The following is a 26140-nucleotide window of genomic DNA, read 5'->3' as shown; positions in this document are numbered from 1 at the left end:
TTCCAGCAATGTCCTCAGCTCCCTTCATGCGCCAATGCCGGGTGTAATGTCCATCACCATCTCCACAAACCACAAATAAAACCTGCTGCATTTCAAATGTAGACTCCCAGATTCTACCCCTGGTTTTGTATAGCACAGGAGGCTGTCTTATCAGTAGAAAACAACCTTGCCTTGCAAAAGCATCTCTCAGATGTTTTGTGTACCCCGTTTATCCTGTTTGGACAATTACGTTTTTAAATCATGTCATTTGGTGATCCAAAATATGAATATTTACACTGACCAACCCGTCTGTTAAATCTTATTTAAAGTCACGCTGGCTTTCCCTCTTCTGTACCCCCCTTTTATGCTTTTTGACAGCTGCTTCGCCCCGGGCGGCATCTGTCTCAAGCTATCATTTCTCTATGTTACGCTGTCTTCAAGTGCCGGTCTGTTGTGATCCTGTGGTCTAATGATCAGTTCTGCAAGATGTGAAAGATAAATTAATCTGTCGGTAAGCAATGTAGCAGTAGGATATTGTTTTACTTTGTCATCTGTATTGACATTGCTTGCGCATCACATTACCCTCAATACTTATCCATAACAGTATCATTTCATTGTTTTGCATTGATGTACGCCTCGTAATTAGCCCCAGCTGTGTAATTAATCATGTTTCTGTCGTGACTGCCCGATGATTTGCTGCATTCGGTCTGCAGAAATTCATGGAGGGAGATAACTGCTAAAATTCAAGCCAATAGATGACATGGAGAAACTTGTTTTTTTTTTTTTTTTTTTTTTTTGCCAGTTGAACCCCTGAGCCTGTGCCTTTTTTTATTGTTGGTTTGAAACTATGTGCACACCTTGATCACGTCTAATGTCAGTTATATACATTAAACATTACATTTTAATCTGATTTTGAGACATATTTATTGCTACTGCGGGATATTTTACATTACATCTACCAATAGTCCTTACACATTTTTCAGTTAGGATATACCTGTTTATATATCCATATAGCATATAGATTTATGACCTAATAGTACAGGACATTGACCCCTCATTTTTTTTTTTTTGGTCGATTGAAGCTGACGCTGTTTTAAATGTTCCTCAGCGTTTAAAACCTTCCACTTTGTCCATCGAGGCCAACTCGGAAACAGAGAGCTTGCAATTCTCTGGAAACATGTTATTGAATGAAGTGGATGGGAGACACCAGCAGTGGTTTTCGGCTGAAATCAGCCAAGTGCGAAATTTGGTGAGATGTCCGCTTAGCCAGCCAGCGGGAGGCTCGGAGAGGTCAGAGAGTCCGGAAATGCCGATGCGGCAGAAAGAGTGTTCTCTGTAAAGGAAACCTGTCTCTTTTCAGCACAGTATTCCTGCTCTATATTGGACCCTGTGGCTTATTTTCATCTGCTTTAGATGTTAATTACAGTATCCACACAAATAGCTAAAGTAAATTTAGGCTTACTGTTTAGTGTTTTGTTGCCACATGGGAACTGAAAGGAATTATTTGTGGGTTTTGGAGGGCTTCTCGCAGTCTGAAGAGCAAATATTTTAGTTTATTTAATACAGCTTAGCTAACATCTTGTGAGTACATGTGACATATTCCTGGAAGACTCTTCTTGTAAACTGTGTACATGGGGGGTGTGGTCCCTGAAGCATTCTGTGACTGTTCCTTTAATAAAGAGCGGCCTATGAAATGCATTATGATTGACTGATGAAAGATACGTACTGTATGTGCCATGCTCTGAACTACACACAGAGCATGCTCAGATGGAGAGGAAATCTGTGGAATTGCACCTTATTATGGGCAGCCCTATCCTGTTCCTGAAGATCTACCATCCTGTTAGTTTTCAATCCAACCCAACAAAGCACACCTCATTCAACGGCTAAAGTGATCTCATTGAGATGCTAATTAGTAGAATCAGGCGTGCCAAATTAGGGTTGAAATGAAAACTTACGGGACGGTAGACCTCCATGAGCAAGGTTGGGGAGCCTTGCCCTCGAGAAGCATTCTATCCTTCTTCAGCTTCAGAAATAGAATGAGGAATGAGGGGTAGTGAGGAAAACTGAAGCTAAGTCACCTTGGGGAAAAGGCTGAGCGTGTTAACAAGGCAGCACATTGTTCGATATTATCAGTCCTTGACCGTGAGCATTGGGTACAGACCGGCTTATTCACCTTGTTACAGCCACCCTTGTCTGAAAAAAAAACAATTTCATGGCTTTATGTATTTTTCCTTTCATATGTTTTGCGAAGTAAATTCGGGTGAAGTTTCTTTCTCAAGGGACTGCAACAGTACTCAGCCAGGGAATAAAACGTGTAACCTTGCGGTATGAGGCCAGGCCCCTTAACCATCTCATTGGAACTAATAATGGGATGCTAATGTGTTGTTAGTTCCAGTAATGACAATACAAATCCATTAGGCAGCGCAGTCGACCCTCAGTTCAGGTTCAGACTGAGGGCTAAGCAGCTCTTTGAAAAACAGGAGCGCATTCAGCACTGATAAACTTTCTAAATGTGATGGCCATTAAAGGCCTGTAATGTAACTGCTTTTAATTTTTGTCTGCATCAGAGCCTGAATATCTCAATATACACAGTCTTGAAAATGTTCAAGAAAATTAACACTGAAGTCTAATGCTCGCTCCTGAACTAGATGAACGTTGCACCATAATACTGGACAGTAATTATCTTGCCAACAAAGAGCGCTTTTTATCCAGCAGCAACAAGATAAATAGAGTGCATTTCATCAGTCAGACATTCAAAAGTTATTGGGGAGTAAATGAAATGCATTTCAACAAAAAAAAAAAAAAAAAAAAAAGCTGTTCTTTGCTTCTAGTTGTTGCCAATTCTTTTTTTTTTTTTGGGTCAGCTTTACCAGTTGAATGTGCAGGAATCACAATAGATATATGTGTTTAATAAATAAAACGCCCTAATGCTGCTTTAGTTTTCTTGCAGTAATTGATGATTCCATATAGGCTAGCTCTTTGTATTATTATTATGGAAGATTCTTGCAAATGGACACAGTGGTCTATAATTATTTCTCTAGTGGTGTAACCTCAGTCTGAGAACTTTACCTGTCGATATGGTGCTTTCTCATTAGTGTATCCCCTATTGATTTTTCATCCTTGGCAGTGGGCCAGGCTGTGTTGCAAATGCCTGCCATTTCTCTTTATCTAATCCACATTCCCTCTCTTTCTTCCTCTGTCAGCATTAAAAATGTGTTTGTCTAAAAAATCACAAATTATTCTGTTCTGCTGGAATGTTCTGTTTAAAAAAAGCATGCATTGGGGCTGCTGGGTGCCTCATCCTGTTAAGACTCTGTTCTGGTGCATGGATGGGTCCCGCAGTCAGAGCTTGAATCCTGAGTGTGGCCAGTAGCCCTGCAGGAGGGTAGCGTAGCGGTAGCATTCTCCATAGTTTGGGAGAATCCAGTTGACTGGGGATCCATGTCTCAACAATCTCTAGCGATTCCCGGCAATCGGGCAGCCCCAGTCTACTTTTTAAAGCTGTGGACAAATAGCTTTCCTCATGCTCATGTTTGTGTGAGCTCATAGCATGCGGTCTGCCATGTGAAAAGAAGCAGCTGGTGACATCAAGTGCTTCGGAACAGATCGCATGCTTGTCTATCCTCTCCCACATCGGCTGCTCAGATTGCAACGTGAGCATGGCTTTGCGTGATCGAGCGTTCAAATTGGGGAGTAAATGGAAGGTGTGTGAAAAATATACTTGCACCTACAGTATGTCTATAGCTCTGCCTGTCTCTTCCCTTCTATCTGAGCGATTGTGCTGCTTTGTGAAAAAATACGTTTTTTTTTAGTATTTGCAACTTTTTGGAATTTATTTGAGATGCCCTTACTTGCTCATGCTGGATTCCATCTGTCTGGAGATCTTCTGGAGTATGCTGCATATTTTTATTCTTATGTCAAACCCTCCTTTAGTTTATAAACATATACAACTGATGTGCAGATACCTATGTTTAAAGTGTATGTTCCTCTGCATTACATATCCTTGCGTTTGACTGGTGACTGGTTGTGAGTTTTTGATAAAGGTTGATCCAGCAAGTTGCCCTGCCTATCAAAACATTTGATAATTTAATTGATGATTGATATACAGTATTTGATATTAACAAATAAAATAAAGTAAATATAATGCACTCTACACACTTTTGAATTAATGTTCTTCCTAGAGTTCTCCCGTAACCTCAATGATAGCACTGCCTCCCTGGTAGATTACATAACCTTGGCCTCAGATAAATATGGAGTGAGAGATGCCCTAGGACTGAATCCAATACACTGAAAAATTGGAAGGGGGCTGTCTCTACAAAAATTTTAGCTCTCTGCTCAATCATTCACACTTCAACCTCTCACAGTCTGGTTTGATCTTGACTAAGTAGTATCTTGACATGTCCTTGAGGAATCTTTCGCTAAGCCATGCAGACTTCAAGACATCGTATTCTCAGGAATCTCAATCAGACAATCCAGATTATGCTATGAACCATTATTTCAAACCTCATTGCTACTTTGTCACGAAAGACTAGTCACGAAACAAACAGCATTTAATACGACTTTGCATCATCACTCTCCATTAGTCCACAACTTTCACATTCTTTTCTGGAAATTTCCCCTTTTCTGTCCTCAATGGTCTAAAAAGGGTATATGTATCTGTATGCAATATAATCTTCCGGGCACTTTATTTTTTTATGTATTTATGCCTAGGCACTGCAATGCATTCCCTGGCAAATGGGGTTCCCTGACAAACCCATCTACCGTTGCATCTGATGCATAAAGTAATGTCCAAGGTCCCAACAGAACCGTTCTGCCTCTAGCATTTATACATGTCTGTTGTGGTCTACCATTAAAAAATTTGGCAAATGACTTACAGATAGATGTTGAAGGATTTGTTGAGAAAGAGGCGTGGGACACAACTATCCTCAAAAAACCCCAATCATCAGATGATAAATTGGAAGTTTACTCCTAGGGTATACTTGACCCCATTGAACTGTTTTCATATGGGCTTAAGACACTCTCCAGTTTTTTCAGGGGGCAATGGGCACAGTCGTGCATGTCTTCTGGGACTGCCCAGATGTTTCAAGTTTTTGGACACAGTTTGCGCTATCTTCGGTTATACAGAAATATATTCCATGCACATTCATTGTTTCTATTAAATTCTATTAACTTTCTGCTCACTCAACATGTCTCTCTGGAGTAAACGATTACTTCTTTACTTCTACATTGGAATTTACTGCCGCAAAATCGATGGACTCATTTAGATATCATTGCTATGGAAATATCAACAGCCCATATTCAATCAGTCGAAAGTCAGTGCGATTGAAGCCTGGAGGGCTATAAAAAAAACCCTAGTTTTTAAGTAAAATCCCTGACACAACCAGCCAGGCCATCTTCACTTCTTTTATAAAAAGAAAAATAGTTATTTATTTGTTTATTTATTTATTTATTTACACTTTGCTGTCACCATCACGGGTGAGGCTGAGACTGGATCGGTCGGTGGGTAGGTGGGGGGGTAAGGGTTTGTGGCAAACACGCCTGCCACAGGCCACCGAAGTGGCTTTTCTTGGGGCCCTCCAGCACAGAGACACAGGGAGAAGATGTTAAAACAGTCCACATTTATTCCACGAGGGCTTGGCAAGATGGTAACGCCAAATGAGCAGATGTTAAACCCTGTCATGACAGAGAGCTGCCTGGTGTGGGTGGGGATGGCAGATTTAACCTGTGCGCAGTGATTACCTCACTACGCACAGGTGCAGCCACTCCTGTTCCTGGGTCCAATTAGCCTGGCCAATTATCTAATTCTTCACCAATTATCCAATTGGCCAGGTCTAATTAGCTTGACCCAGGGCAGGTGTGGCTGCTTAAACCAGCCATCCCCACACCACATACCCCCAACGCCAAACTGAGGCCAGGGAGAACCACTGGCCGAAGCCTACACCCCCCCCCCCCCCCCCCCCCCCACCCCCACCCCCACACTCCCAAGAAAGCAAAAGACAACAAACAAAAACAAAACACTCCAAACACGGTAAAAAAAAATAATTAAAAAAAGTCAGGGTGGGTGGCCCCGGAACAGTCCAGTACATGTGGTGACCCTCCTTCGGATGACAAGGCAGCCCTTCTTCCTCCTCCCTCCTGGAGCACGGGAAGTCCTGGGCTGCTCTGCTGGCTGGTGGGGGCGTCACCGGCTTGGGCTGTTCCACGGGCTGTGGTGGGGTGGCTGGGCTGGTGGGCTGGTGGACTGGCCTTGTGGTGCTGGGGACCAGGAACCCTCGTGGCTGTGGTGGCCGCCAGTCGGCTCTGCTGGTGGGCGGCTGCAGGCTTATCCCCTCATGGACTCCGGGCAAACCAACCAGGCCAAAACAAAGAACGAAAAACAACCAAACGGACGAGAAAGGAAGCAAAACGGCGCGGCCACCGCTCGTGCGCCGCCCGTGGCTGACCCGCCTTCCCGGCCAAGTCCAGCTCACGGCGCGACCACCTCTCGTGCACCGCCCGTCGCTGACCTGCCTTCTCGGCCAGGTGCAGCTCCTCAGCGTCCCAGCTGAGGATTGCCTCCTTCCCCTCCCTGGTCATCTTCCGCTCCCCATTCTTGGCCCGGAGGATCCGCCCGAAGCCCTGTCGGGAACACCTCAGCCGCCCCTCCTCCAGTGTGCTTTCCTGGCTGGCCCTCCTGTGCCTCTTTGCTGTGCCGGAGGGGCCCCACGTTGGGCGCCACTGTGGCAAACACGCCTGCCACAGGCCACCGAAGTGGCTTTTCTTGGGGCCCTCCAGCACAGAGACACAGGGAGAAGATGTTAAAACAGTCCACATTTATTCCACGAGGGCTTGGCAAGATGGTAACGCCAAATGAGCAGATGTTAAACCCTGTCATGACAGAGAGCTGCCTGGTGTGGGTGGGGATGGCAGATTTAACCTGTGCGCAGTGATTACCTCACTACGCACAGGTGCAGCCACTCCTGTTCCTGGGTCCAATTAGCCTGGCCAATTATCTAATTCTTCACCAATTATCCAATTGGCCAGGTCTAATTAGCTTGACCCAGGGCAGGTGTGGCTGCTTAAACCAGCCATCCCCACACCACAGGGTTATTTGTTTTTTTTTTTAATGTCCTGAATTCTGTTTATATATATCCTGTATTCTTTTGGCCACCATGTATTTCCATTTACCTGAAATAAACTATTATTTAAAAAATAAATCAAATTTACATGTTTGATAAGTGAGACGTTTTGACTGCTGATGCACTTGTGTTCGTTATTCAGAGTGCTGAACATTAAACGTGGGTGTTAGGTGGTAAAACTGGATTCAGAAATTGCCTTATTTTAAACAAATTCTCACTTCGCCATCAATGCATTTTGATGGAACGCATTAATCAATATTCCATATCATGTTTGATTATCAGTGAAATTCCAGTTAACATAAGTAATTGTGTTATATCTGCAGTTCATGCATAGAAATTTGTATGCACCCGAAAATATACATTGTATATTTTAAGCCACTTTATTCTCCTCCATCAGGAGTAGATGTACTGAATACAGTGTGGAATAGCGAGAGACAGAGATGTCCTTTCCGTTGATTTAAAATGTTCAATGTGAAGGTTCAGCTACAGTGTGTCACGGCCTTCTTCACAATCGGCAACGTTAGAAAAGAGAGAAGCAGCCTTTGATCTAGAGTGATAGTGCTCACGGGCATTGTTGTAATGATATTGGTTTTATTTAACTTGTTATTTATTTATTTATTTATGACTTTCTAAGCCCCTCACATAAAATTGGAGCGTCAGGATTCAGTTTGACATTGACTGTATTGTCTTGAATGAGGACATACAGACTTCAGACCTAACACATGCATGAAATACTGCAGAGGACATAGGGAAGAACAGATGTATACGGGGTGCACCGGAAATTGCACAGGGTTTTTGTACTGGCAGCTTTAATATGGCCATTGATTTATTTGATGACACAAGGTACAAAGCTTCTAGCGATATTAGCTTAGTTTACAGTGGGTTTGTCGGTAATTTGTCCATATATGAAATATTGCCCACTCACTGTAGTTTCATACAGGGAAATATCAGGAGGGGTTGTGATATTGTTTTTCCGTTTGTACTCTTCTCCTCAGGGTGGGGCCGTAGTCCTAGTAACGCAGATGACTCGGTCCCCGTTCCGTCAAGCGCGGATGAGCTCTCCAACTCCTCCGACGCCGAAGACGAGATGAGCAACAAAAGCGTAAGTTCAGCCCAATGGACCCGTAGAAAATTTCACCAAGATGGCTGTCAGTTTCCTGTCATTGGTGACGCCAGGTCCACGCTGACCAACAGTTTGAATCCTGCAGGGCAAGGCAAGGGCAGCATTGCTCATAATAAAGACAACAGCAGTAAGAATGATGGATAGCAATTACATAAAAGGGAGCATTTTACAGTTAAGGGAGAAAGTCGCCTCAGTCACCACCAGTACTACACACCCAGCTGGGAGATGCAGGCCATTTTGCCATTTTGTGCCCGAATGCTCACCGCACATTGGCCTCCCCACGGTTCACCCGACTGGACCTCATTTAATATTTGGCTCGCCTTGAAATTCACCACCGCCTGCTTTCTCCTTCTTCTCTCACTGCCGCCAGGAGGACCATGGTCGGTTTGTGGTTCAGCTGAAGCACAAGATGAAAGCGCCACAGGATCTTCCTCTGGAGCCGGGGGAATTAGTGGAGTTCCTGGGGGAGGCGGAGAACGGGCAGTGGTGAGTAGCAAAGTCCCCGCCCTGTCATTCTCTGGCCTGTCACCACCTTGCTCCTGTCTCTGAACTATGAATGTAGTCAACTCTTACATTTTTGTTGCCTGGACACGAGAAGAAACAAAATTTAAAAAGTGCCGTGCTTGAATATGTTGTTGTTGGATTTAATTGATGCTATAGAAACACATAGCCTGCTGGAGTCAGATGATGTCACCAGCAGGAACAGATGATTATTCAGCTGTTGTTGTACTGTATGTCTCCTAGTTTACGTGGCATTCACCCTATTTTGTCAATTTTAAGTTGTTGCTTATGTTTATTGTGGTAGTAATTTGTACCAAATATAGAAAAATGAACTTTCTTAAGCATAAATAGATTTTAGAAAATAATAATTATGTCATGCTCAGCAAGTCCTGTCTTTCAATTTGATACAAATATATAAAATAATAAGCCCTTGTTTAAAATTTAGAACAGAATCACAGAGTGTGCTTGGCACACTACCCATATTTCTGACGTACTCTTTATTTAAATTGAAGTATTTGATGACAGCGAGACTAGGATGTATTTTGCCCTTGATTCAATCAATATTTGTCCTTAACTTTGAGTTACAATTGAATGTAAATCAGCATTTTTTTCTTCACAAACACAGTTTGGCGAGTTCAGCAATTTTCCAAACTGATTGTGCCGACAAAAAGTGTAACGCTTACGATTACTTGTAAGTCACTTGTAAGTTAAAGATAAATGTTGATTGAACACAGGCCTTCTAGAATATTGCGATTACAGAAATACCTCTTTCTGAATTATCATGAATACAAATGACATGATTTTTCTAAGCTCATAAAATATAAATGATTAAATACGCAAAGATATTTTACCTATGTTTTTTTCTTTTAGTGCATTTTGCTATAAATGTATTTATTTCATTTATCACAAGCATGCGTGGCCTTCAGTAACCACTGTGAAAACCCGAGTAAGAGAAAATGATTTGTACCTGTTCATATCTCATAATTTAATTCAGAATTAATTTCTATAACCCTTTTTCATTTGCATCCCTGCGGTAAGCACCAAACAAAGATATTACACTTTTTTCTCATCTCTCAATTTATAATAATGCAGCCATGTAGGTTTTGCTCTTTAAAGAAATTAATAATTTAGTCTGAATGCTCTATGTACAGAATGAGCACAGCTCCAGGGACTGTAGTGAAATACGTTATCTCTTTTATATTTTCCTTTTATGTTCTCACATTTAAATGCCATGATATATATATTCTGCACATGCCACTATTCCAAAAATGTCAGCCATTTGTCTTGCCAACAGGGGCTCAAACCTACTGTTAAATTCTCGTTATTTCCCTACTGCTCACTGTCTACTTGCAGGTACTGCAGTCGTCTTCACCTGCATTACCACCCCACTATACTCTGAAAATATGGGATGTTTCAATAATGTTTTTCACAACACCGGGGGCATTTATTAATACAAAAAGAGGACAGTGCACTTGTTAAGCTTGATTTTGATGTTTGCATTAACCTAGCTTGCAATGAGTTGAATATCCTTGAAGCCACACCTCCTAGCACCGTCCCATTGGCAGTATGGCACACTAAAATATTGGGAGTTCAAAAGCATCCTCTCGCATGCATCCAGATGTAGTGCAAAGCAACAGACAAGCACCATGCCAAAGAATAGGCCTGCTTCCAAAACACCTGGAAGATGGCATAGGAGGCAGTAACAAAAAAAAAAAAATCTTTACTTTCCCTCTCTTTGGATATGACATCAACATGGCATCAGAAAAAAACCTATGGAAGATTTTTTTTATTGATTTTATAGGTTTGGGAGAGGATACAGACGTTCTCTGCACAATTGCCCCACAAAATGGTTTTTATCCACTGGTATAACATTCCTGAATACCTTTGCTCTCTGATTATTGGATTTTGTTAGAGGAAAAAAATGCATTGCTCAGTAATCTAATCCAGCCTCACTTGTCAGGTTCATAACCTTATGGTACTATTATCAGGTTGACGTGAAATAAATTAGCTTCATATCCAGGGATATGCTTTGCCAATAAACCAATAGTCAGTTACTACCAACAAATTATAATTTTATGTAGGTAGGGATCCAGTTGGAGGTGGGGATTCAAGCGAACTCAACCATTGGCTCATACATTTGGTTAAAACCCACTAGAACCAATCACAAAGCAGTTTCACAAAATGTAACTTCCCCTTGAGATAAATCTAGAAATACAGTGCCTGATGTCAGGACTAACACTTGTCCAGTCCAACCCCAGGTTATTATGAGCTTGAACACAAAGGTGGCTCTTCAGTGAACTGATACTTCTTTGAATTGAATTGAAAACCTCTTTTTTCATGTTGTAGGCTTGTCCAGAATGTAGCTACTCAGAGGAAAGGTCTGGTTCCAACCAGCATCCTGATATCTGCTGAAGGAGAGTCTATTTACAGTAACACTGGTACTGTCTTCAGGCTAATCTAGCATGGAGCGTACTGTAGGCGGCTGTTTTGAGACTGACGATGTGCAAACCAAACCTCTGGCTGTGACATCAACAAGCAGAGCATGGCCTTTGCCACGTTGTATTGCTTACCACTGAAATACCCAGGTTGCAGTCACTTTCATTTGTTTTAGCAGCTTGGAGTAGTGCCTTGTTTGTAACTGTTTCTACACCGCAGCTCTCATGGCACGTTTTGTATTTTGTGTTGGTTTTCTGCAATTGCACCGACAAAATTATGCTGAAAGGCAGAAGTCGCTTGATTCCAAAAGGTTTTGGCAAACTGCAGCTTCTGCTTTCTTATTCATGGTTTCTTTCCTTTGGAACTTACTGCACCATCTTCTGAATGTTACATTTTTTGCTTAAAGTCTGAATTTTGTTGTTTAGGGGGAGATTCGTTATTGGTTGTTCATTGCTGCTCTGGCTGAAAACTCTGCCCCCCCAACCCCCCCCCCCCACCCCCCCCCCCCCCCCACTACTGGCTGCACGTGCCTGCTGCATATTGTACTGTGCACACAAAAAGAAGCACTTCTTTCTGAATGACAGCTTTTATACTACTGTTCCATCTGTTGTGTTCCAGATATCTTCAGCAACGTATGCACCGCCGCATTAATGGACATGGAGGATGCGGAGAACAACATTTTGGGGAGGACAAGCTGACCTTCTGAACCCAACATATTCCCCTGTCCTCCATTTGGCTTTGTTTCCTCTGACAAGGAGTTGGAGAGATTCATGCTCCAATTTCAATTTTTCTGTTCACCAATGGGTGAACTACAAGTTCCTGCCACGAATATGTGGCACTGCTGTACCTACCATACTGTGCTTACTAAGCCTGAATAACTACTGAAGTCTCAACCACATATGTGGGAACTCATTTCATCTTTCTCGACAACACTTAGGAACTACAAGTCCCAGTGACATGAGTTAATTACTTATGACAGTACCCAAAAAAACAATGATTGACTGTGGATTTTTAAACTGGATTTATGTTTCATTAGCAATGTTGGTCATGCTTTGAGATACAGAGCCTTTGCTGCCGCTGGGGTGAGTTCATTGTGAAATGGAATAATTGTGGAATACAGGTGGCAATGTGGATTGTTCCCATGACATTGATGAAACTTGAGCACAGCCTACAAGTAAAGCAGCTTGGACCAGAAGCAGTGGTCAATCTGCAGACAGACCTGCATGTTTGTGTCTTCTTAAATTGTTTTAATAGCTGATCAGCAATCTGCCTGACTGGAATGACTGAGTGGTATGGGTCTAATGAATGAATGGTTTCTTTTTATTCAATCTTCAGTTTCTGTTTGTTCAGTTTAATTTTTATTTTATTTATTTTATTTTTTTTGGACCAATAGTGATATGAAACAAAACCAACAGCATTAAGCAATTGTGACCCTTTGAAAACAAACATTATCTTCTGAATTAAAAAGACATTATGGCCCACACAGTCTTGGCCCAAGCTCATAATTATGTTTGCTGTTATTCCTAAGGGTAATGTCTAAGTGGCCTTGGTCTCGAACAACAATGATTTGGATTACCTGCAACCAAGAAGAAAGCTGTCAGCATAGCTGGTTTTTATATTATTTTTTAATACAATGAAATGAAGGTGATTCGTATCATTTACCACAATGTAATACAAAGCTCTGAACAAATTTAAGATAAATTGAAATGACTTTTCCCTCCAAGACTGTAAAATTGTAAAAAAATAAATAAATAAAAAAATAAAATAAAATCAGGGCTTATAAATGAGACATGTTGTGCTCCTGGGACTTATTAAAAGTGTTTCTCCCCAAAAGAAGTATGACATATTTCTATTTTTTTCTTTCCTCTATGCTGTGTATGTATTTAAAATGCATAATCAATACTGTCATTTATAAAGACTTCAAATTGCCTTTCTGCAGTTTGTTCATGTGAGGATAATGTCATTGAAGAACATTTTGTATATGTTTTTTTTTCTGTATATTTTTAAATATATTGAGAAATGCCCTCTATAATAAAATGCTGTATTTGTGTTTATTTTGTTTGTGATCAGTCCTCTCTTGGTGTGGTAATAAGCAGAAAAATTAATTGGTTATAAACCTCCTTTTCTATCAATTTGGTGGAAACTATGAGTGTGATTCAAGATGTGGTTCCCTTCTGAAGAAGTCTGACAGAGATTTACTGAGATTTCTGTTAGAGAATAAATGTCCTGTAATGTAGGATATTGGAGAAAGCAATAAGGATGTGACCTGCATGGGCCAGGGACACATATTACCCTGCAGGTTTGGAGCAAGATTGCCCTAATAGCTTAAGCAGTTAGTTTGAACAGAAATACTGTGGATCAGAAGAAAAGAAAGATCAGTGTCGATAGTCCTTTCTGACATTCTTGAGTTACCTGACAGCAACTCTCTCTCTCTCTCTCTCTCTCTCTCTCTCTCTCACACACACACACACACACACAGAGACACACGCACGCACTCTGCAAGATACATTTAGGAGTAGGGCAGGGTTTAAAATTCCAGCATAATTTGGATTTATAGTTTTGCCTGGTGAAATAAAGTTACAACTCTATTTCGTCACAGGTTTTTAATGTTTTACGAAACATTTTTGAATTAAACAAATAGTGCCAAATAATGTAATGCAATCAATTTCTAGTCATGTTGCACTTTCAAAAGAGGCAACAAGAAAGCAAGGCATTCCTTTGCATAAAAACAGCCCTCTGAGCTCTGTTTTCAACGTCCAACCAATGACTACGGTGATCACGCTACTTCCGCCTTGCGTTCCATTCTTCCGCCAATCAACTCCCGCTGCTTGAGTTTGCTTTGATTTTGAATTCAGGAAATTTGCTAACTACTTGTCTACTTGCACGATGAGAAACGTTAAATTAAGACAACATTGCAGTAGTAGTATTCTTATTTAGATCTTCGGTGTGGATTTTAGTCTCAACATCAGTTGTTTAGTTCATGTTAATTTCTGCGTCTATGTTAAATATTTATACAACTGGATAAGCTGCATAAACTTGCTTGCTACTTTGTATCACGCTTCTAGCGAGCTGGCTACCTGACGGACGGACGATTCGTACTCGGTCCTGCAGGTGCAGTTGCATTGGTGAGTTGTTACGTTTTATTCTGACGTTTGTTAATTAATACTTGTTTCCTCAAAACTGTGATATAGCTGTTATCTCTAAGGTTATGTCCCATTTAACACTGCTACGTTTTGACAGTGACGTATGGATCTTATTTTCCTGGATATTTATTTTATTGTATTATATCACGTCAGCCTTCCCATATGTACAGTAACGTTATCGTTATCCTATTGTATCTGGCTAGATAACAGCTGTTATTGGCTAAATTAGCTGTTTGGCGTTTTATAAAGTCTAATTTAGCTTGCTAATTACGTCATGCAGCAGTGGAGGATTCGTTTTTCCTGACAAGTGCTTACCTCACTGTAGGCTACAACTCGAGTTTAGCCAGCTAGAAACAATGTTATAGCCTTCAAAAAAGCTGTAGGCTATCAACTGTATGTATTTCGTGAAACCGCAGGAGAGCTCACGAGCTAGTCGCGCATGTCAGGCTCAATATTTGATTAACTTTCAGAGATCGAGCGTCTGGAAATCGAGTTATGTGTAACGATTGACTTTTAAATGCAAACCTTACTTTAACTAGTTTTTTATTTATTACTTTCTAATTAAAGTAATTTAAATAACTAAAACAATGATAAATCCAACTCAAAATGGGATCTCATCATAACATTATTTTCCTAATCGGCATTCCAAAAGATATAGCATGAGAGAGAATAATAAGATGATAACCAGCCTTCCAATTGCTAGCAAAAATAGTAGGCCACTTATATCTTACTAGATTACAGAGAAACCAAAAGCTATTGGAAAAAAATACTTGAAGGATACACATGAATGTTACATGGAGCACACTATTAGTTCAAAGCAGGATGGTTCTCCCTGTGTCATAAGAGAATATTGAAAGGAACAGTTGAATCAATGGAATGCTTGGTCCCCATAACCAAGGTGATATCTTGTATCTTTAGGCTATTCTCACGCACAACTCTACTTCTGTGCTGGCTTAGCAGAACGAAATCAACATTTTAACAAACAAAAATCATGAATTATCCCTGAATTAATCGGGCAAGTGGTCTAGCAGTTTACTTGTCCGACAACTGTTTGAACGTTTTTTTTTCTTCTTCTTCGCAGTGTCTTTGTAAGGACTGGATGCCCTCACTGCCGTCTTGCTGTCATGGCTGGCTGCAGTACTATGAGTCTGGGGATGGCTCATAATTCTCTGCTCGATTCTTCAGTCTTTGACTCCAGAATGGCCGACACATCTCTGGAGCATTCCTATCTGAGTATAACACCAGGGGACATATGCCTAGATGGTAGCTACCTCATTCTTCGTTGAGAATTAAAATCATCTTTATTCTAACTAATATTATTTCACTTTAAACCTTCACAGAAAGTGCATGTTCAAATTACTTGGTCTACATATGTTCTGTATGCATACATGTAGTTAAATATAGTTGCTCATCCAATTTTGCCTATTAACCACTTTACAGGTGATCTACCACAGGTTGAGACCCAAGTTGTGCTTGTTGGAGATGCTGGAAAAAATGAAGAGCTTGTGGAAGCATTGCAGGTAAAAGTTGTGGGCCAGGAAAATGATAAAGTTCACAATGGCTACATTTACACCACAGGTCTCGATGCCCAGTTCTGATTTATTTGTTGCCTATATCCAATTTTTTGACCGCATCTTTACATCAACTTTTAAAAGTGACCCACATCTCATACCTTTTTAATACAGTTTACACTTGAAACAACCTGTATGCGTACACAAGGGTTTGGTTACCAATACGAATGTAAAGAACCACGCTGGCACATTGCCACTGCTCCTGCCTGACATTGAGACAGACAGATGAAATGTAAAAATAGACCATTTGGGGTTAGGGGGAGGACAATTCTAATTTCTCCTTTTTTATAAAAAAATTTTTTAAAAAAAGAATCTTAATTTCAGCGGTGAAATTAATTCACACAAGCACTAGATTTCCCTAGTCTAAAGAACTGTAAAAATGGGTCGTTTTGGGGACATGACCAAACGGGAGGTCCGGATGTTGGCCAGGCTTGGGTGGAACTTTCATCCTTTCAAGGTTGGCCATTTAATAACGACCCACAGGTGCAAGCATATCGGCATCTGCAACAGACGCAAACCAGACAGAAATAATAATTCACGCTATTGCCTTTTGAAGCATTTTTCAAGGTCTGCCACAATCATATCCTGTATTTTGGCCTGTGCCAACTCTTCGCCCCCCAGATTTAAAAGGCACGTAACCTTGGTATTTATCCACTGGTGTGAGCCTTTGTCCCCCATTTCACTTCTTTTAACTAAGAGTGAACATTACCAACTGAGAGTGATTGTGCATGTTTTGGGTTACATGTCATTCAAGTGCGAAAAAGTGTAAGAATATCACATCTTGAATGGCGTGCAAATCACAATAACCGGTTTAGATGAGAATTGGCAGATATCACATTCCTATCAGATTTATTTCCACATGTGAATGTGGCCTGGATCTGAAAATATCCAATTTCATGTTTTTTTTTTTCCCCTGCCCCCCTCCCCCCTCCTGTTTACATGTTCCTAGTGTATATCTGATCTGTGCCTAGTGAGCAAATCATGTCACTTTCCAATGTTTATTTATTTATTTATTTTTATAGTATTTAGCTCAGAGACATTGGGGAAACATTGCTGCTGTGATTTCTCTAATGTCTCGGCAATTGGTTTCCTTACAAGTCAATCAAGTAGTAGGACAATTTAGACAGGACTCTTAAGCTTTCTAACGAGCCCCTCATTGGTCGGGGATGGTCCGCTTTAATGGCCTAACAGTTCCACTGCGCAGAATGTCCACTGCCTGGCACCGGCGTTACATCAGGTTGTTCATTTGAAAGATTTGCGAACTGTCCATCACTGTTCTCCCTTCCATTTTGTACTTCTCCTTGCACATGCATGAGCATGCTAGGCCTCAGGGTGCCCGGGCCAAGTCACCCTGATGGTGGATCCGGGCTCGAGGAAAGGAAAGTGACAGCCTGTGAGATTGATTCCCTGCAATCCGATTGATTCTACCAGGTTTCGGTCAAATTATGTTATAGGTCCCCGCTGAACTTTGAGCCCCACATACGCAAGATTTGTCAGAAGTAATGACTGGCAATTCCTTTATAGGAAAAGCACTTTCGTGGACTTATCTCATTATCCGAGCATCTGTCAGATCAGGCTTGTGTTACCGTAAGGTTTTGAGCTTACGAGTGAGGCCGGGTCATCAGTTGTGTAGGTCTAGTGCGAGAGAATACCGGTGTTAATTTAACCAGGCCGTTTGTACAGCTTTTGGTACGTCTGTGCCCAGAATGAACAAGTGCGTTCGCATGAGTGGGCTTTCACATCCACGCTCTCCACGGACACGTTTATGTGGAGTTTAGCAGTTTAGCAGAGGCGTGCCGTGAGTCGGATGGCATTTAAAAGATGTGGGTTGGAAGGTTAATTCTTTTAGCGTATGGTATAGCTTAGGGTCTGCGGTTCGCCTGCTTTATTTATTGCTCTCCTTTGGGTGAATGAGTAATTTTATTACGTATTATTTGCTTTGTTTTTGCCGTCAGAAAGGAAAAATGTTAAACTTGAGCTTTTTTTTTTCTACATCTAAATTGTATGACGGGGCTTGCCTGAGAGAAACCGCGAATGTGAGGGTTAGACGAGAATCAATCAAAATCTGGGTCCAGCCAATGGGCTTTACGTAATTAGTTTTGTTCTATTCACAAATTTGTTTCATATTGAGAGGTTATCTCTGGCTCTATCACATCTCTGGCTGTGGAGAGCCACAGGGCCTTCTGTTTTCATTTTCACTTTCAAATGAACGGCCAGTTTAGGCCGAGGAGAACAAGGTGAGGTGAATTAAAGGGATAGTTCAAGTTTATTTATTTAGCACATTTCATACACAGGGAAATCCAATGTGCTTTATACAAAAATGCACACTTGGATATGTACAGAGGTGGGTAACGCGGCTTCAAAGAGTAAAAAGACTGACCATGTATGTAATGTGTGTATGTAATGTTGCTCTACAAACTGCTTTGGAGTTGCTGGAAGTGTATTTCTTTTTAGACCATGAACTTCCAAATGCGCCTATACCAGCCATAAAGCCTTATAACTTCAGAAAAGATACTGTCTCTTTAACAGTGTGATCAGCTGATTCACTTTTTATCAATTCAGTAACAATGAGAACCAACACACCCTGTGGCCTTCTGGGAACAGGGATGGGGGGCCCTAGATTTAGTGCGTGCCTTAGTTCAGGGTAAATTCCATAAAGAAATTAGGGTTAATCTGCCTGATGATACAATTGCGGCGCTTTATCTGGGAATCAAACCTGCAACCTTTGAGCTAGAGGTTCAATTCCCTAAGCGTCAAGCCTCGCTGGAATACCGGCTAAGCCTCGGAGTGAGGCGGCTTTGAAAGCTGGAATGCAGGGAGGTTTTAATGAGGAACGCAAAGGAAGAGGGTATGACGCAAACATTGAACTCACTGGTGAAACCCTCTTGTGCTCGAGCGGTGAAACTTGTCACTTGGGAAGGCTTTAAAATGATCCATCTGTGCGGCAGATTATGAAATTAAGCGGAGGGAGACGTCTGCACGCTGACTCACCCCGACGCCTTCTGCGGCACTAAAGTTTTTATTAGCTTCTTCGATGGTCCGCCGTCACGTTTTTGCAACACTGTGTGAATCCCATGCTCCACGTGCTGCAATGTTTAGACCGGGGCCCGCCAAGTAATTGTTTGGAACATTTTAAGCCTTTAGATGTCAGTAAAAACCCTGCAGATTATTGGCAATGCTATAAGAAGCATTTATTTTCACCAATGTCTGGAACTAAATTCTTTTAAAATGGTCGTCTGTTTTGGCTCTCATGCCTTTGCAGGGTCAATTTCTCTCTATTTTTATTTATTTTTTTTTTTTATTTGTTGGGTTTTTTTATTTATTTTTTAATCCTGCACCTTGGAATATTAAAGTTTTTCAGATATGTATTTGACCCAGATCTGGCAGGACTGGAGTGTTTCTGTTCAGTGTCTTTTTTCTTTGTTCAATCAATCAATCAATCAATCAGTCATTCATTCATTCCTTCCTTGCAGGCCATCAAAGTAATGGAGGTCCCAGGGATGATCGAAGGAAGAGCTTCAGGCATCAAGTCCAATCAAAAGTTGATCGAATCGATAGTTAACATGGTAGGCCTCCGTCTCTGGGTGTGAGAGTGATCAAGGAATGTTCTATAGAATCTGCATGCGCAACCCAGAAGTATATAGGGTGAAATACGTCTGTGGTTCTTCAATTTTGCTCGCGTGGTGTAAAATGTCAAATGCATGGTGGTCATGTCCACATCTATGTGAAACTAACCAGTTATTCCACTTACAGTACAGTATGCACTTTGGTAACCTTTGGCCTCTTAGGTGTTATTATTGAAAAGTATTGTGTGGGCTATTCATGTATGCATTCACACAGTGGCTTTTCAGTGGTTAAGTGCTCGTTTTTTTAAAGTATTGTGCTGACCTCACCTTTTTTCACTCTGGGGGGAAAAAAAAAAAAAGCATGAGTAATTTGGCCCAGTTGCATTTTCCAAGTTATTGTTCGGCCGTTGGGGGAGAAAGACAGGCTTGCCCGCATTCTTCACATAAGCACATTGGGGACCCTCAACGTCTTGCATACTGATAAGTTGGCGCTAGTACAGACAGCCTTTCTCTGAGAAAATTGACTCATTTTGTTGATCTTGTTGTGCTTTACTTTTATATATTAATTAAGCATTAATACAAATTTGGAAATTAACACAATGGTAGTATCGTTCATATGCAAAATCTATCTGTGGGCCCATATTTGTATCTAGACACTTTTTCCTTGGTTTTGTTCTCTAATGGAACCAATTCAGATGCTTGAGTACCAGTGAAGCTTACTTTTACAATTCTCTGTGTGTCATATGTATGCCATGTCATCTGATTGATCTTTGGCTTGTATTCAATCAACTTGCATCCTGAATTGCTAGTATCAGCTTCTTTTCTTCACGACCATCGTTTAGGAAAACTGACTGAACAGTTTGTAAACAAAAAAGATAAAGTCTGTAATTGCAGGTCGTAGCATTGGATGAACGTTAATTGAATATGTTTAAAATTTAAATTTGACAATGGTTTTGCTTATTTTGCAAGGTTGTAATTGGCTTTTACTCCACCACCTTGTTCTCTTGTCCTTGCGCAGGACGTCAGTGTGCCCTGCATAAAAACGGAGAAGGCGAGGGAGGTCGGGACGGTCTTCGTGCTGACGGACTTCGGGTCCCCCGAGTACGGTTACCTGTACGAGAACGACAGCCGGATCGTGGGCCCTCCGGTCGTCCTGCACTGCGCCAGGACGGAGGAGGTAGAGTCCTAACGGAAGATCGCTCTTCGAACGCGGCCGCGGCTCAGCCGAGAACCTCCAATCCTCTCGCGCGAAGACCGAACGTGCCGCGGAGCGCAATTCGGGCGTAGCGAGGCTGGAGTAACGTGGCTTTAAGCCTGTCGCCGTAGCTGAAATGTCGCCGAAAGATCTCGCCAGTGTGTAATGCTCGGGGCCGGCTGCTCAGTCCCACAGCCCTTTTTTTAATCGCTTGTCTGTTGCTGCAGCCTCTTCCCTTCTCCTGGAGACCCCTGTACTCCAACACCATGCGGGACCTCAAGCTGTGCTTCACCGGATTCCGCAGGAAAGAGGAAGTCGTGAGTCCGTGCTGGCCGCTTGCCACATCAGCTCGTTTAACCGCAGCGGTGCACTTATACATGTATGCAGTGTCCTCTGAAATTACTCACACCGTGATAAAATTGAGCAAAGAAGGCTTTATAAAATAAGCAATATAAGTAATGAGTTATGTTCCTTGCTCAAAAATGGGAAACTTCTGTACAAATACAGTTGCTCAGAGCAATATGTTTTCACGAGTTATATTTTTCTACGTGTCACAATTATTCTCACACCTGTTTTCAGTACTTTGTGCACCTTTAATGTATATAATTTAACGCATTCCCTTTGCAAAGACTAGTGAGTCATCTTCTGTTTTTACTTTGTTTTTGTTTTTTAGATTAGTGAACATATTGGTATCTTTGATCATTTTCTATTACATATTTTTTCAAGATCCATCTGCTTTGTGGAATGCACTTTTCAATTCGAATCACACATTTTCTATTTTACAGTTCAGGTATGGAGACTGAGATGGCCCTTGCAGTAATTTTTGGCCAGTTAACATTTGTTGGCTGATTTAGCGGCTTGTGTTTAAGCTTCCTGGTGCGACATAAGGCTTTTAGCCACAAATTTAGCCATGTTTCCATTGGCCTTAACAGGACCAGCAGATGCTAAACAATCCCATAACATCAAGATCCTCCATATTTCACCGTGGGTATGATGTCGTTTTCAACATAAACATCCTTCTCCTGACACCAAATTCACTGCCGATGGCCCTGCCCGTGCACAATTTTGGTCTCATCTGACCATTACAGCCAGTTCCAAAGTTCCAGTGCTGATTAGCAGACTCCAGATGGTTTTGTTGTTTGTCCTCAATTGAGGCTGTTTTCTGGCAACCTTTCCAACATGGCTTTTGGCATGCTGGGTGTGTCTGATTGTTCCATCTTTGGGACACAAAGTCTCCGAATCTGTCAGGTTTTGTAGATCTCAAAGCGTGGCTCTTGATTTTTTTTTTTTTTTCTTTGCCACCCAAAACCTCACTGTGCACGAGGGGCAGGAACCTATTTGATGCTTTACCCGGCAGGTTGACCTGCCCCAGTCGTTAAAATTTTTTAAACCTTTGATTTAATTGTGGAAATTGTGGCGCTTATTTGTATTTTTGTAACCACCTCCAGAAAAGTGCAGGTTATAAAAACAGTTGTCATGTTTCTTCTGGGAGTTATTTGCCTTTCTTTGTGTTACAGCTAGCCTTGACCAGCCACAATACAGTTCCCTCTTATTGTGAACTGAAAAATCTTTTCATATTAATGCAGATTTAGGTTTTGTTGAAATGAAGTTAAGAATTATTAAGTGATAATTGTTAGGTAACATCGTTTTCCCTAAGAAATGATGTTGGTACAAAAGAATGTACTTTCCCTTTTTTGAGCATATACTGTTGTTCAATACCTGTATTTATTGTATCCAGCCTTCTTTGTTCATCTCTATCAGGAGTGTGCTTAATTTAGCTGGACACTAGGGATGGGGGGAGGGGGGGCGGCAATCAATTCAGTTGCATATACAGTATCACAATTTAATTAATTTATTTTTTGCTGGAAATTTCTATATCATTACACTGACTCCAGAATCAGTATTTAGTCTGACTTTTATGCCACAAACAAATAGGTGACAAAACTCACTAGAAGACAACAAGACCTTCAGAATCATTAAGTAGTGATTTTCATTGGCCTTGATACCTATGTTGATTAATGCATCCAAACAATGGCAGGAAAATGCACTCAACACTTACGTGTGAAGCACTTTGCATTGCGCTTTATGTACCAAAGGTGATATAGAAATAAATGTTGTTATTATTATTATTATTTCGGAGCTGCTAGAACCCTTGACTGTTGGAATCGAGCACTTCTATTTATGTGTGTGCCACATGTACACTCGCCTATTTGTCAAGAACATGTTGAAGGATTATTCACATCTCTGACCATATCGCGTCTCTCCACTGCTTGTTAATACATTGCCTTTGTTCTTTACTGTGCTCACAAATCTGCATTGCCAGGTGTAATGAGTATTTTGTGCACTTCAGGCCGACTGCTTTAAGACCTTATAAATCTGTCTACGTGTCCCTCAGGGCTTGGTCCCTGGTCCTCTCCTCTCAGGAGGAGTGTGTTAGGGATGTTAAGAACACACATTTCTGACCATCAACTAGTTGCTGTCTGTAAAGGGAATTTACTGACTTATAATTTTTGTGCGTGTGTGCATGTGTATATATGTGTGTTTGCGTGCGTGCGTGTGTGTGTCTGTGTGTGTGTGTGCGTGCGTGTATGTATGGTCTTCCACTAACTTCCACGTCTACAGGTACATTTGGTCAGTCTGGTCCACCATATGGGGGGAATCATCCGGAAGGACTTCAGCTCCAAAGTCACCCACGTCGTAGCGCGTTCCACCCACAGCGAGAAGTACAGGGTGAGCGTGTGCCGTTCGTCATTTTAGCAAGGGTTTGCACGCAACTTATTTACTTTCATTCAAACGATAAAATATTCATGTTTCTTTTGTGCAGCGGCAGTATCAGCATTCTGGATGTGTTTTACCAGAACTTCCCGGGTTAGTTTGGAAGGCAGGAGACGGGCTGATCAAATAGCTTCAGTCAGGATGTTTTGCTCGGCGTGTGAACGCTGTGGAGAGCGTGCTCCAGGGCCGATTCAGTCTCCTGTTGGGTTTCCTCCTCCGAGAGATTCGCTAGATGAAGACTCCTTCATTTCCATTCTCCTTTTAGCTGCTGTCAGCTTCAGTTAGGCTATATTTTTTTCTGCTCTACAGAAAGACAGTCTTGTTTTTTGAAAGAGAATTGATAAAAAGCACGGGAGAGGGGGGCCGGTTTATCTCCGGTGAAGATGAGTTTTTTTCCCTCACAGAAGGCTGTTCCTCGCCTGAAATCGGAGGTTAACTACCTTTGCGTTTTTGATGGAAAAATCCCCCGACACTTCTGCCCATCAGATTGTGAATCGCCACTGAGTTTCCAAGGAAACTGGAAAGTTCTGTTGCCTGCTTCGTTGATTTTGCGACGGATAGCTGCTGGTTTTTGTGTGGCGGAAAAACGTAGAACACTGCTCTTTTTTTATCGCCAGCATTGGAGCTTGAGCATGCAGTTAGCTGAACGAAGTTTGTTTGGTCGGCCGTATCTTTGAGAGGCGGGGTTGTGGACGTTCCCCTCTACTCTTCAAAGCGACCAAAAAAGAAGCCTCTACAAACTGCGAAAACACGAACGCGCCGCTATCTGTGTTTCTCGTACGACAACTTTTCGGCCCTAGCAATTGCGGAAGATTGACGCTCTTTTCTCCGCACAGAATTTTGCTGTCAAATATCAGAAGCGAGGTAGTAAATGCCCTCTCTCTTTTTCTTTGACAGCTGGCGGTATGCATGGGCACTCCGATCCTCACCCCGGACTGGATCTATAAAGCCTGGGGCCGGAGAGACGAGGTGTAAGTGCGCTAGCAGGGATCGTTCCGCCGCCCCGTTTTAGCGCGTCGATGCTTCTCGGTCGACCCTGCGTGCGACCGCTGATCGAAGCTGCACCTCCGTCTTGTCGGTCAAATCTCAGTCATCTGTCAACAAACCTCAACTGAAAAAACTGTTTCTCAGATTTCACGGTGTCAGGAATGCCTTTTTCATGCATTTTGGGTTCATAAACACTCGGGCGGAAAAGAGTACAGCATGATTCCTTCCCTTAACATTTAGGCAATGGGCTCTTTTAGAACATTCAATATGTCCTTCACCTCAGACCACATTTAGCCAGCGAGCTCATTTTACAGCCTGCAATTTGACATGCAGCTGGGTTACTGGGCTAATCTTTATTTATTACAAATTATATGCAATTATATATAGCAGTTATGATAATAATCGTGGTTTGGCCATTATGTGGACAAATCATTGGAATAGTACACTCTGGTTTTGTAAATGAATCAAAATTATTTTAGGATTAATTTTGTAGGGCATCATTGAAGTGAATCATTTTCAGATGGGCACTGTAGTGTTCTGTGAGGGCTTTCCTTAATATTTTCCCTAATGTTAATTTAGCTTGAATAGACTCATTGGTTCTACGTGCTTTGCTTTACATGTGTGCATTACGGCCCCCTAATGGACTGCATTACTGCCACCCAGGGGACTATGCATGTCCTGCAGCCTTGGACTGAGACGTTGTCCTGAAATGTACTGTATCAGAATCCGTTTTGGACTGAGTTGACGCTCTATCATTGGACACCTTTTAACTCAGAAATAAGATCCTTTTGCATGTGAACTTGACTAATGCTTTTCCTTTCAGGAAATTAGCCAGTTAACAAAAGTGGTCTTATATCCATAGGTATGAAAGGTACAAGCTCAAGGGCGTAAGCAAAGAGCAAGTTTTAATTTTAAGCTCAGTTGTCCTCAGCCCGATTCTACAGAGCCTCTGGTGTCTGCCATTTTCATTTATTTAAGTGGTTACCTCTTTTTTTTTTTCTTCAGTCTGAATTGTCTGCTGATTTTAAGGTGTGAACAAAAGCCCCCGTGGCTCTCCAGGACCGGGGTCGAAGATGAGCTCATAAAACGCGACTCCAAACCGAAGACCTGTCGAACCCACTCGCTTGGCTGTTTGTGTTTTTGGTCTGTGTTTCAGCGAGTTTGAGTTTTCTGTCGTGCGACCGTTAATCTCCACAATCGCCAAACCTCGTAACGCCGGGCGGATAATGGGGGGGGGGATATGGGGGAAGTGGCAAACGCTTCATTTGGTTTGTTGGAGTTGAGGACAAATTACTCTGCGGCGGAACAAAATGGCACTCTTAGCGACGGCAGTAAAGCTTCAGCTGCTGTTATTATTTCCATTTCGCCTTCTTTTAATGCGCACTTTGCTATGGCGTACCGATGACGGCTCTTCCTCCCTTTAAACAGCGGTTTCGGTGCCGGGGATGAGGAGTTCCGCAGTGAATTCAAAATCCCTCCTTTCCAAGACTGCACGCTCTGTTTCCTGGGCTTCCCTGAGGAAGAGAAGAGGAACATGGAGGAGAGGACTCTAATGCATGGTACCATAGGTTTTTTCTTTTTGTTGCCATTTTATTTCGTTTTAAATTTCTAGTTTTATGCCTGTTGATGAACTGAGAACTCAGTTCTTAATTACCGTGTGACTAGGGAGATCACACTGGCTTGGGAAAGGAAGGAATTGTGTAGCCAACAGCTCTGTTCTATTTCAATTCAGCTCAGGAAATGAAT

General features: G+C 41.8%; 2 protein-coding genes across 6 annotated transcripts in view; both read left to right on the top strand.

Annotated features, from left to right (window-relative positions):
- LOC135256808 (guanine nucleotide exchange factor DBS-like) overlaps positions 1-13211 on the top strand; it is an 86433-nt gene extending 73222 nt beyond the window's left edge. For 3 of the 4 annotated variants that reach the window (XM_064338966.1, XM_064338967.1, XM_064338968.1), the window contains exons 27-30: positions 8093-8199; positions 8591-8706; positions 11068-11159; positions 11776-13211. In XM_064338966.1, the coding sequence (XP_064195036.1) occupies positions 8093-8199; positions 8591-8706; positions 11068-11159; positions 11776-11855 (395 nt within the window). In that variant the 3' untranslated portion in view covers positions 11856-13211. The remainder of the gene's footprint in view (positions 1-8092; positions 8200-8590; positions 8707-11067; positions 11160-11775) is intronic. The other variant, XM_064338969.1, reaches the window with a different exon arrangement.
- A 723-nt stretch (positions 13212-13934) lies between these two features.
- The window catches only part of LOC135256807 (protein ECT2-like), a 32759-nt gene continuing 20553 nt past the window's right edge, over positions 13935-26140 (top strand). Inside the window, exons 1-9 of one of the 2 annotated variants that reach the window (XM_064338965.1) lie at positions 13935-14282; positions 15382-15563; positions 15741-15820; positions 19345-19437; positions 20456-20614; positions 20860-20949; positions 23255-23362; positions 24305-24378; positions 25823-25953. In XM_064338965.1, the coding sequence (XP_064195035.1) occupies positions 15425-15563; positions 15741-15820; positions 19345-19437; positions 20456-20614; positions 20860-20949; positions 23255-23362; positions 24305-24378; positions 25823-25953 (874 nt within the window). In that variant the 5' untranslated portion in view covers positions 13935-14282; positions 15382-15424. The remainder of the gene's footprint in view (positions 14283-15381; positions 15564-15740; positions 15821-19344; positions 19438-20455; positions 20615-20859; positions 20950-23254; positions 23363-24304; positions 24379-25822; positions 25954-26140) is intronic. The other variant, XM_064338964.1, reaches the window with a different exon arrangement.

This window comes from Anguilla rostrata, chromosome 6 (assembly GCF_018555375.3).
Source record: "Anguilla rostrata isolate EN2019 chromosome 6, ASM1855537v3, whole genome shotgun sequence".
NCBI classification, from domain to species: domain Eukaryota; kingdom Metazoa; phylum Chordata; class Actinopteri; order Anguilliformes; family Anguillidae; genus Anguilla; species Anguilla rostrata.
This window is presented reverse-complemented; position numbering and strand designations above follow the sequence as displayed.